The sequence below is a fragment of the Sciurus vulgaris genome (genome assembly GCF_902686455.1).
Source record: "Sciurus vulgaris genome assembly, chromosome: 4".
Lineage (NCBI taxonomy): Eukaryota > Metazoa > Chordata > Mammalia > Rodentia > Sciuridae > Sciurus > Sciurus vulgaris.
In genome coordinates, this window is record NC_136464.1 from 182,497,114 (window position 1) to 182,509,870 (window position 12,757).

Below are 12,757 nucleotides of genomic sequence, written 5' to 3' on the forward strand. Positions count from 1 at the left end.
AATTCACTGCATACAGTGGCATCCTGGATCTTTTCTGTTTTGCTTCCCAAGTGCAGCCCTCTTGGGTCACTGGCTGACATGTTGTTGTTGTTATTATTTTGTACCAGGAGTTGAACACAGGGGTGCTTATCCACTGAGCCACACCCCCAGCCCTTTTAATTTTTTATTTTGGGACAGGGTCTTGCTGAGTTGCTTAGGGTCTCCCTGAGTTGCTGAGGCTGGCTTTGGACTTGTGATCCTCCTGCTTCAGCCTCAAGAGGCTGGGATTACAGATGTGCACCACCGCACCCCGCTGGTTTACATATACTACTGAAGACAGGGGACTGCAGAGGTTCAGCACACGGCAGTGACCACTAATCCGACAAAGAATGAGCTTAAAGTGGTAGAGGTGTCGTGCCAGGGAATCACCCTTTCTTTTTTTTTTTTAAACAACAGGATGTAACATCCACTTGCAACTCTTAATTAAGAGACCTAGAATATCTGTTCTTTAAAATGCCCAAGATAGTCACTCTTACAGTAGTTTAGATATCTATCTTTCCAAAGATTACTTTTTTAAAAACGGCATTTTGTAAAAAAGTTAGAAGACCTATTAGAGTGAGAAAATATCAAGAAAGATAAAATGTAGTTATAAAACCCCTTCTCCAGTGCTTGGAGAAGCTGGCCGCTGGCCCTCCGCACTGGGCATCCGCAGTGCCTGGCACATCTGCATTCTACCCCCCGGGGCCTGCACTCCTGATGATTCTGTTTCCCACAGAAAGAGAGATGTGGGAGAAGAAGACATCACCTGGTAATGAGAAGAAAGGAAGAAGGAAGGGAGGCAGGGAAAGAGACAAAGGCTAACACATTGATTTAAGAATTAGACACTGAGGAATGGTGTAAAAGGAAATAAAGAGGACCAAGTAAAAAGCCAAGCGCTAGGGAAGAATTGAAAAAATAGTAAGGTGGGAATTTTACTCATGACTAGGAAATATCAATCTAAAAGACTACAGCCACCCAGGACTAAGAAAAGGAGATGCCGGTGGTGAGGACCAGGGGTCGGAGAGGTGTGAATGACAAATGTCAAAAAGCTGAAGTTTTGCGTGGTCTTTCCACTCCACCTCAAGGAGTTTATGTTAAGGAAATCAGATATGCACAGAAGTGAATGTATACATATGTTCTCAGTAGCAGTTTTTTTTTTCATTGAAAAATACGAAAAAGAAAAGAATCCCATAATAAATTAAACACTAATTTACAGTATACTCATCTACTATACTAATACGAGATATCAGGTGATGTTATAGAAGCATATTTAACATTTGCAACATGATTCAGGGAATAGAATGTTATTTTCCTCTTGATGACTGATCATGGTTCTCCTTATCTTCTTTTTACCTATCTGCACTTACTAATATTTTTAGATGATCATGCATACATTGCCTAGTAGAAATATAACAATAAATGTGACTTTGCAGAGAGGATGCTGAGGTGTTTTAGGGTATTTAATGAAAATGGTAGATTTCAAGGAGTCTCCTTCCACTCTCTGCAACAGCAGCCTGGGAACAGTACCTACATGGGGCTTAAAGTTTTGCTGTTTTTGATACATTACCGTCGGCAACCACCACCACACAAGGAAGGCTGTGCTTCCCTCAGCCGCTTCCCAGAGGGGCTTCTGGAAGTTCGCATAGGCTTTCTTGGTCTCCCTACTGACTGACATGTTTACTCAGCATCTAGAGAAAGTGGAGCTGGACCTGGGAGGAGAGCTGCGCGGGGCTGGAGCTGAGTGGAGAGCTCTCTGTGTACCCTGATCTCCCCAGGGACCTCTACCTAGCTCGTTGTCAACAGCTACTCCTCCCCACTACCTGCCTGTCTATCCATCATCGTCCTCTGTCATCTCTCTGTCTCATGGAAGATACACCATGATGTTTCTCTCTCTGGACTTTTCAGTTATGTGAACCGTTCTTCTCTCCATTGGTCAGTTTGAGGTAGGCTTCTGCCCTGACAGGCATCCTCTCTAACACTCTGCTGCTCTCACGGGACACTGTGGAGGGACAAGACAGACCATCCTGAATGCCAGCCTGCATGCTTTGCACAGTGCACTCAAAACTGGCAGCCAGTCGGGCTGCAAGGGACAGGGGCAATGATAATGGTAGAGACCTGTATGCACAAAGAAGTAGCCCAGAGGCTAGGAGTTAAACATCTTCACCCTGAGTCTGTTCTTTGTTTGAGAAATGACCTGTTTAAATCCAAGGAAACTTTTTCTGTATTCCCTTCCCACATTCTTAAATTGGTAAAAATATCCCTCATCGTACTTAGTTTCTTTCCTCCTCTACCCTTGCTTAAAACTTTATGTGCAAAGCCTTGGGGCTGATATGTTTTTCCTTGCTTACTTCTGCAGATGAACATGTGTTTGTTAGGCTGTGACCACATCTATTGATCCTCTCTGCACCAACATCTGCACAAGGCTGCTGCATTATAGATGTGGTAGGAACACTGGGGAATCCCTATCTCAATAAGGTCCACTTCTTAATCCCCAGAACTTGTGCATAATTTATGGAACATGGAAAAAGGATTGAGGATGCAGAAGGAATGAAGTTAGCTTCTTGACAATTCTTAAAATAAGGTGATTTCCCTGGATCATCCATGCGGGACTAAGGCAATCACACGAGATCTTAAGTGAAAAGGAAGCAGAGAGTGTATAAGAAGGCGAGGGCATATGAAGGACTCTCCACCACTGTTCCTTTTGAAGATGGAGGAAGCGAGTCCAAGAATATGGTGGCCTTTGGAACCAAGAACAATCGTCAGCCAGCAAAGCAACAGCGTCTGAGCGTTACAGCAGCAAGAAGCTGCATTCTGCCAACTGTCTCAGAGATGAGAAGATAGATACGGTGGCACCTGTGCAAGGGAGCCAGCCTGCAGACACTGTGATTCAGTCCCAGGAGGAGCTTCCGACCCACAGAACCACATGGTATTGAAGGGTAGTGTCTTTAAGTCACTATGTGGGGCACTTAGTTCAGTCAGCAATAGGAAATGCAACACAAAGAAATGTTCATCATGCAGCCACATCAATGTTCATAGCTGCTCAATTCACAATAGCTAGATTGTGGAACCAACCTAGATGCCCTTCAATTGATGAGTGGATAAAGAAACTGTGGTATATATACACATTGGAATATTACTCAGCCATAAAGAAGAATAAAATTATGGCATTTGCAGGTCAACGGATGCAGTTGAAGAATATTATGCTAAGTGAGATAAGCCAATCCCCAAAACCCAAAATCTGAATGTTCTCTCTGATAAGTGGAAGATGATATATAATGGAGGGGTGAGTGGGAGGGGGCAAGAATGGAGGAAGGATGGATTTTATAGAGGAAAAGAGGGGTGGGGAGGAATGGAGGAAGGAAAAATAACAGAATGAGACAAACATCATTACCCTATGTAATGTATGATTACACAAATCGTGCGACTCTACTTTGTGCACAACCAGAGAAACAATAGTTATACCCCATTTGTGTACAATGGATCAAAATAAATCAATTAAAAAAAAGAGAAATGTTCATGAAATTAATGAAGAGGCAGGAGAAGGACTGAAAAGGCTGGAGGAGATACTTAGGGGCAAAGAGGGAGAGTGCACTTCTCCACTGGAAAAGTGTTATGAAGGAGGAAGAAATGATGCAGATGCATTCGGGGCAATTATTCCTTTGCATTTCTCCCGGGCATGGCAAGCATAACAAGTATGTTATAATAAAAGCAGGGAAATAGTTAATAACCCACTGGAGTCAAGCTAATAACAAGATAGTCACAATTAAAAGCATTTCAGCTACTGCAATTACTATCTAAAGTCCTGGAAAAGGGAGAGGGTAGAAAAGAGCCAGGGACCATGCTGTGACCCGGGGCCAAGGTGGTGAGGCCTGACCCAGGGGCCAAGGCGGTGAGGGCCCCATCTCTCCTGCCCTCCTGCAAGAACTTCCTCACTGACCACACCCTCTGTTCTCCAGGAACCAGGCTTAGTCTCCAGCTGTGCGGGGCAGTCAACACAAAAGCTACCTGTCAGGCTGGCAGATGGCCCTGCTCTCTGGATTTGGACCTTCTCTCAGATATTCACATTTACTTCTTCTTGTGTTATTTCATGGAGCCTGCGATTTTTAATACAGTTGATGCTTTTACTAATGGTAATTTATCTATGTGATTAAAAGTAATTTATCTGTCTGTGGAAAAAAAAATAACAAAAGAATGAAGACAGAAGTCATTTCTTTTGTAGGGATGCAGATTGGGGAATTTGACGGCAGTCAGACTGTGAATATCAAGGCAGCCTCAGCAACTCAGCAAGACTAGTCACAAAAAAAAAAAAAAAAAAAAAAAAGAAAAGAAAAGAAAAAGAAAGAAAGAAAGAGAAGAGAAGAAAAAAAAAAGAAAAGAAAAGAAAAGAAAAAGCCCCAAAAAATCAGCTGGGGATGTAGCTCAGTGGTAGAGCACCCTTTGATTCAATCCTCAGTATTGAAAATATATAAATCAAATTTTTAAAAGATTGAGAATTTGAAAGTCAATGAGGAATTGGTCAAACTGTTCCATAAAACAATTTGTCTCTATCTCCTTTCAAAACCACATGAGAGGCTCATAAAATCAAGTTGGAAATGATAGAACAAACACATTTCCAAACTGAATATTTCCCTAGACACAGAAAGCTCATTCTGCTAAACTTTCTTTTTTTTATATATTCCTTTTTTTCCCCTTTTAAACTGACTTTATTATTTAGAGCAGTCTCAGGGTTTCAGCAATATTGAGCAGAAGTTCATAGTGCCTAGATTTTTCAAAGGGAAAAGTCACCAAGTATAGTTTTCTCCTGAGATGAAGGGATTTCAACCTCTGGTCTAAAATCTTCCAATTATTTAAACATGAAAAATTGGACACAGCATGCACAACAATGCCAGAGATTCACTTCACTTCTAAGTACCTTCAAGGGAAGACTTGCAAAATTCACAAAAATGGTTTCATTTTACAACTCAAAATGATCTGTAATGCTAAAGCCTACTCCATACGATTATCATCCTGTAAGACTTCTGGACTGGGCTCTTTAAAATTCCTTTTTATTGCTTCCTGACCTCTAATCTTGTAGAAATTTTGGATGTAAAGAAAAGTCTCCATGTGAAAGTCACAATTTATTCCATTCATAGACCAACATTGAACTTGTCTAATTTACTCCACCATTGTAAGCGACTTCTGTCACGGGTCTGCCAAGGCTGCAGGCAAAGTTGTCTTCTTCACCTACTTTCCACTGTGTATCCTCGTGTCCAGACTTTCCCTTCTTAGAAGAACCCTGTTATGGGATGAGTACGGTCTCCCCAAATCCACACAGTGAAGTCCTAGTCCCTCGGTGTGTAGTTTTTGGACAAATGGCCTTTAAAGGAATGATCCTGTTAGAAGCAGGTCTTTGGGATGGGCTCTAACCCAGTATGACTGGTAACCTTTAGGAGAAGAGGGAAGTGGGATACAGGCAGAGACACCAGAGGAAGCTCTGTGTGTGGAGGGAAGGAAGCCATCCACAGCCAGCAGAGGCCCCAGAAGCAGCCACACCTGCCCACACCTCCATCTGGATCTTCCAGCCTAGCTCTGCAAGACGCTCCTTTCTTCTATGTCAGCCACTCAGCCCATGGTTACACCAGACTACTACACCGTCACATAGGAAAAGAGACCATCGTGATGGGCCATCTACCTGGGTGGACTCCAGGAAGACCTCAGACCCACAGCACCTCACACTCTGAGAAGCAGAGGTCAGCATGGGGTATCTGCATGTGGGGAGACACAGACCAGCCTCTAATGCTCAGTTTGGGGAACCCACTTAACATGCGCCTTATTTGAGGTTAGAGGTTCCGATAGGATAATAAAGGTCAAACTAGAGCCTTCAAAGATCATTCTGGAAATTTCATTTTCAAGGAAATCTCGTGTTTCCAATTTCCTCCTTGGGGAGGTCACATGTTTCCATTAGAGTTTCCTTATTTAAATTTGATTCAGACCTTTCTTCTCGTAGAATTGACTTGAAAGCTATTTTTAAAGTCCATGTTTAAAACCTCAACTTCAGTATTTAAGTCTGAAATATCTCCTCTTTCTATGACCTGTGTTAGGAAATTCAACCATTTCATAAGTACCCCATGCGTAAACATACACATACAGTAATACATGTATGCAAGTATTACATGCATATAAAACAATGTAAGTGAATTTCACATATAATAATATGCTATATGTTGATCTATACTATAGATGTTATGTGGTACCTATAACACAAATTAGACTGAGGTTATTTAGATTTACACAAACACCTTCCACCGCTGTAGTTCTGTCTTTCCCCTTTATCTCAGTATATCCGTGTGTGTCCATTTATAAACTGAAGATCTCCCTTACCAACCTGACTGACAGAGAACAGTGAGACAGGCTGTTTTCCTGTTCTTTAACCAGAAAAAAAAAAAAAATGGTCTGAGTTGCAAAATGCTTGTAGCATTCATTTTTAATGTGCTATACGATGTTGAGGAACCAGGGCGTGTTTTGGAAACACTTAAGCCTGGCAGGCTGAGGCCTCCTCCCTCTTCCGCTGCACCCACTGACCAGCTTTTCCCAGCTGCACCAGAGTAAGGAAAGCTCTACTTACAGACTGATTTCAGGACAGACCGACGGGTCATTTCCTGCCAGGCTGGTGACTGGGAAATGTGGAGCTAGTCCTGCTTCTGCAGTAGCAGGTTGGGGGTTAATAGGAAGTCGCCCTTCCTAAGCTCCCATTCCAGAACTAGAACTCTTTCCTCAGCTCATGGTCCGGGGGCTGCCTCCTTGGAATGCCTGAGTCTTCTCTCTCTTGCAGGGGTTCAGGGGAGCCGTGCACCGTCGCCCCCTTGTACGGGGGGATCTCTGAATGCTGTGGCTCATTTGCACACAGAGTGCACTAATTTACTCTGCCCAGGCACCTGGCACTGCCTTGTCCTAGGGTGACCTTCAGTAGTCCAGCTGGACAAAGGGGCCAGGTAGTTCAGAGAGGATCGCATACACAGCCAGACGCCACGTCGCTTCTGCTGGAAGGCGATGGGCAATTGTTGGCTGGTGTCACTAAGATCTTCCCTCTGGGACCTCAAAAAGCCAACTACCCTGTTCTCTGCTGAGTCCCTGAGGAGCCACAGTCTTGACCTAGCAGATCCCTGGAGCAGGGAGCTCAGTGCTCACGGCCGGGAAGGCTCTGTGGACTGGCCACCCCCAGTCCCTGCAAATGCTCCAGAGCTGCTTTCCTCAGCCTCCAGCTGGACCAGCTGTCTCCCTCTCACTGGGTGGTTGGTGGGCTTAGCAGTGTTAGCCGCCTGTAGAGATGAGGGGCTGTTTGGGGCCGTGACTTTGCCAAGCTACTGGCAGAATCCAGACATCTTTACATCTCCTCCAGTGTTTTCCCCTAGAGTCTCTTTCCTTGCAAAGGCAAATGAGCTGTGAAGTTGGAAGATAGGGAGAGCAATCTTAAGTGTGAAAGATCTGAACTCAGAGCTGAAGATATGAACTGGAATAAATCTCAGATGCACAGTGTTCTAAGCCAGGCGTGGCACATGCCTGTAATCCCAGCTGCTCCAGAGGCGGATGCAGGGGAATTTAAAGTTCAAGGCCAGCCTCAGCACAGAGACCCTGTTTCAAAATAAAATGGGGGGCAGCTTGGTGGTAGAGTGTTTACCTACCATACACAAGGCCCCGGGTTTGAGTCCCAGCACTGCAAATATTCTAATGGAAGATAACCCAATCATATAAAGTTACCAAATTTCATTTATTTTTATAAACTGTTCTCTATTTTTAAAATTTTATTCTGGCCATAGCCTCTCTCTTCACATTTCTTCTGTGGTCTAAACTTTGGTAAATGTTTTGAAGTATTTTGTGTATCACCAAATGATCCTAAAGTGGCATTCCATTTTTTTTCAGAAAAAAAAATTGTATTTTAAAAAAATTGAACATAGCAACACACTAGGGAGAATGTAGAAATGGAAAATAGTATGGGTAGCTATTTCTGAAAATCTATGGGAAGCAGGTTTTTTTTGTTTTTTCCTGCTAAAATACTCCTTTAATGAGAAAAATCTGTTCTTCTAAAATCGTGCTAGATCACTGGTCACGTCGAATGGGGTCTGGGGACCATTTCATCTCTCTGCTGTAGACCCCCTCGAAAGTGAACCCCGAGACAGAAGACACTTGTCAACTGCTCTGGGATGAGATCCACGCGCCCCGCTCTTTTCTCCGTGGGATCCGGAGCGCTCTCGCGGGCGGGCGCATCCACCTCGGATGCCCTGCAGTGGCGCGCGGCCGCCGCCAGGGGGCGCCGTCCTCCCTCGCACGCGGGCCCTGCCTGTCAAGGAAGGAGCGACAGCCCACGGTGTTTTCCAGAGAGGCAGAAACATAACCTTATCCTTGTCACAGCTAAAAAATGGGATGCAGAATTTAAGTAGAATTCTGAAAATATGTTTTATCTTCGTTGTCAGCAACCCCCAGCGGACCAACTTTTACTTTTGTTCTTTCAGTAATTTCCCTACGAACAGATCGTAGCTTCTATTTTATCCATCAGTTCTATTTTATCCGTCAGTCAAAGGGTAATTGTGGATGTTTGTTACCATGGCACCCGCAGCGGCGGCGCTCCGCTGCTTCTGTTTTCTTAATCTCGGCTCCCTGTTACAGGTAAGCAATCAAGGAGTCCTCTGGGGCCTCGAGATGGAGGCGAGGGAGGCTGGAGAGGGAAACCCACGTAATTACCACAGTGCCTGCTGAGGCCGGGATCCGCCAGCCTGCCACCCCAGTGCTGCAGATGGGGACGCGGAGCTGGGACAGCGGTGCACTGCGTGCGTGGGCCTGTGAGCTGAGCCGCCCAACGCTCCCCGCACCCAGTGACCGGTCCTACCCTGCCAGCCCCCAGAACCTCTCCCCAGCTGTCAACCCTCCTTCAGTGGTTAGGTCGGTCTTGTTCTTTAACTGAGAAACCACAGAGTTGGCAGGTAAAGTGTCTCTCCTTTTTCTACTAAAACGGAATCAGAATTAAGCACAGGAGGGTGTGTCCCTGCCATCTGGGGATGGACAGGACCTTCTGTAACACTGCATCAAAGCCACTGCTCAAACTCGGAGGCTCCTTTGTAATAAGTTAGGGGTTCACTGAGGATCATGGGCACAGACAGCAGTGGATGATCAAAATAAATTCCAAACTTCCGCATTTGGCACACGGTCCTGTCACACACGTTATAAAGAAAGGGTGCACGGAATGATGAACTCGATAACGGTCACCAAAATTATGAATAAAGCCTCTTTATTTAGAGAAATTTTATCTGGTCTAAATCTTCTCATTTACCAATAGCGGGGCTGAGGTTCACCTCTTTTGTGGACGACAGGAATTCTCAGCCTCAGTATGTGTAACAAAACATGAGGAAGAAAGTGGGGTCCTACCATCCCACATCCCTGAAGGCTGGGTACAGAGGACCCAGAGGAGGGAGTCACAGAATCACTGGTGCGTCAAGCACCTCAAACAAAATGGCTCATCACTGGTACCTGACAGAGGCACTCATAGTCATGTGCCAGCGAGGAGTCTCCCAGGAGCTGTCAATCCTATGCACTTTAGATAGTAGGGAAACCACTGAGATTGGATGTGTTAAATTTGAAGAAAACTACAACTATGCCTTCAATTCTTGATGATAAATGGTATTTTTAGCATGATAGCTCATTTACTTTTATTGTTGTTCAAAAAAAGAAAGAAAAGGAATTACCAGAGGCAAAGATTAAGATGAGCCTGATGAACTCCTTCTCATGGGACGGGTTTGCAGGTTGCCATGGAGCCTGCTTGAGTGGACTCCATGCTGCCCGTGAGCAGGCCATGCAGCCGTGAGCCACCACCCAGGTGGTCTTGGGGTGTCAGCAGCCAGCTGGGAAATGGGGAAAGCAGTTCCCCTGCGTTTGGTCTGTGTGGAAGACGGGTCTTTCGGTGGGCACTAAGGAGCCTGCGGTGGCCCATGCTCACTCCACACGTACTTAGAAGATCAGGGAGTCGAACCTTTGAGCACACTGGGAAGAGGGAGGCTTCTGGAAAATGTGTGGCTTGGAGTTTGGGGTTGAATGCTGAGCACAGGCAGGTCTCACCAGGCACCCACAGCCTGCAAGCCCAGACTACGTGGGTTCCTCCAGCCAGTCCTGCTGCATCTCTGAGCTGACTTCTTCCCAGGCACAGCCTGTTCTCTGGGGACCCTCCTGCCTGTGGCAAGGTAGCAGTGTGCAAAAGAGCACTGGTCAGGGACACCCCTGGCCCCAGGAGAGGTGAAAGGATCCATGTCTCCAAAGAGGCCTGGCCACACCCAGGAGAGAAGACTAGTCTGAAAACCTGATCGTACCGGAACAAGAATTTCACCGAATCAGGGGAAATTGCATGCAGCGTTGACCATGCAGTTCTGGGGCCTTGGCAATGAAGGGCCATGAGCCAAGGGAAAGTGAGGGAGAACAGCAAGGTCCCAGGTGCTCCGGGCGCAGACCCAGTGGCCTCCCAAGGAGACGAGGGCCACTGTGCCCTGAGCCAGCCACACGCCTCTCTTTCCTGTTGCTGTTCCTTAACAATGTGGTGATGGAAAAGCGGCTTTCAGAAAACTTAAAAACAATTAAAAATACAAGGTGTGCTCTGGCCCATGTTGTGTGGAAGGAAATGTAATCCTGACTGCCTTTCTGGTGGCCTTGGAAGTCTGAGGAAGGAGCCGAAGATCCAAGTGCACACATTTATGAACGAAGATGAGGAGACTACGGAAGATAAACAGGAGGGCCTGCACCCTGGTCCGGCTCAGGTCCACTCTGGGAGCCAGGTGCAGGCGGCTGCCCGTCTCCAGGAGAAAGCCACGCAGGCGCCTGTGGAAGCAGACACCAGTTCCACAGGACGTCCTGCCAATTTCCCAAGTCCTAGCACCACTGACACCTCACTACCCCACGGTCAAAAACCAAAGGCCACAAATTTTGGCAGCTGTTAATGGAAACTTCCATGTAAATCTCGAGAAAAATTAATAACAGCCTGTGCCTGGTGAAATTCATCTCAGAAGACAAGAAGATATTAGCTTACGGGGAAAAAAGGAAGATAATGATTTCTCCTTCTCTTTTTTTCCCCCCCTTCTTCCTTCCTCCCTTCCACCCTTCCACCCTCCCTCCGCTTCTCTCCCCCCTCTGTCTTTTCTCATTTTCTCCCCAGCAGAGAAAAGGTACATAAAACATGATCTAAGCTTCAAAATCAAAATGACTGCTAAACCATCTGACATTTCACGGATCACCTTTGTGGGTACGAGGGCACTTGCCTGTCTGTGCTGTTGGGTGTGCTTCTCATCTGCGACCCTTAGAGCAAACTGCACAGGTTGGAGAGGGGCTGTTGGTATTAGTGAAGTGGTAGGAAGGGTCGTGTCTCGGGAAGAATGCATAAGAGAAAGGAGCCCATGCCTCCTCACCTGCACCCAGGGGTCCTTGCCTCCAGGGAGTGACAGGAGACCCTTGTCCATTCCCTAGGCAGGCCTTAGGAGGAGAACTGCAGGCTGTGTCTTGCTGGCTTATCACTTATATTTAGAACAATATGGCTAATGCATAAGGGATCTGGAAATAATTGGATGGATTTTCACATTGAGCATCTCAACATGTCACTGTGTTTAAGAGGAGTCTCATAAAACCCAATATAAGAATAGAATTTTCATGTTTGTCCACACTTATGATAGGGTTTATCCTTAAAACTTGAAAACTAGTCAAGCCATGAGTCAAGACATGTATTTACAAGGATATTATGTTTTCTAACTATAAGAGAATACAGAGAAAGGATTCGGATTTTCACATCTTTTGGACAAATATCTCATTTTCACTGTAGACTCATCATTTATTTTCAAAAATGATCTGCCCTTGTCCTTGCATCTTACTCTGCCTCAGTGATACCATGCTTAGAAATATCCAGAAAACAAGTGCAGTGGCTGGTGTTTCTCCCAGTCTCGTCCCTCCACTGAAAGAAGTAAACATTGTTAACGGGAAATAAAGACTCAAATTGTATCTGGCACTGTGCAGCTTTAACACAGGAACAGACCCACTTATGCAGATATGTTATGCTGTGATGCTTACTAAAGATCACATAAAACACTCAGCAAATGGACATGGAGACAAACATGCTAATTTGGAGAAGCATCATCTCAATGATCTTTTCTCATCATCTGTTCTTATATGATGTAGGGAAAATGCAGGCAGAGTTCAGCCCGCTCCTAGTCACATGGAATGCTCACTCTTGCTAACATTTTCCCTGCAGAATTATCTTCTTACAGAATTCATGACTGTGGATTCAGTGGCAGTGTAGACAGTGTGGCGTAGACACTCAACAGTGTTCAGATCATTGTTGGGGGACTTTCCGTGCCTCTACGTGGGCAAGCATGGAAAACTACCAGCTGCATCTTCAAGGTTGCAAGAGTGGAAGGAGGAAGCAAAGCAAGGAAACATCACGAAGGAAAGCCAGCCCCGGAGACGCTGGGCCCCCTGGCCGCACCGTACCTGTGCAGATAAAACTCGAGAGGCCTCCGTAGATGACTTCATCGTTGTCGGGCAGTATGAACGGACACCTTGTCTGAACCTCCAAACAGTATTGCTTGCAAGGAATTGTCTTTCTGCAGTTAAACTGTGTGACTTCAAAATACTGGGAACAGAGCCAGGCTTTGTAGACAATCTGAAAAAAATAAAAATAAAAATAAAAAATATGGAGGGGTGACAAAGCTCTCTCTGCCTCCAGTGAAGGACACAC

The 12,757-nt window shown here is 45.5% G+C and overlaps 1 protein-coding gene across 2 annotated transcripts in view; it reads right to left on the bottom strand.

Moving 5' to 3' along the window:
* The window catches only part of NALF1 (NALCN channel auxiliary factor 1), a 555,054-nt gene that overhangs the window by 12,366 nt on the left and 529,931 nt on the right, over positions 1-12,757 (bottom strand). For both annotated transcript variants that reach the window (XM_079137025.1, XM_079137026.1), the window contains exon 2: positions 12,511-12,682. In XM_079137025.1, coding sequence (XP_078993151.1) covers positions 12,511-12,682 — 172 coding nt within the window. The remainder of the gene's footprint in view (positions 1-12,510; positions 12,683-12,757) is intronic.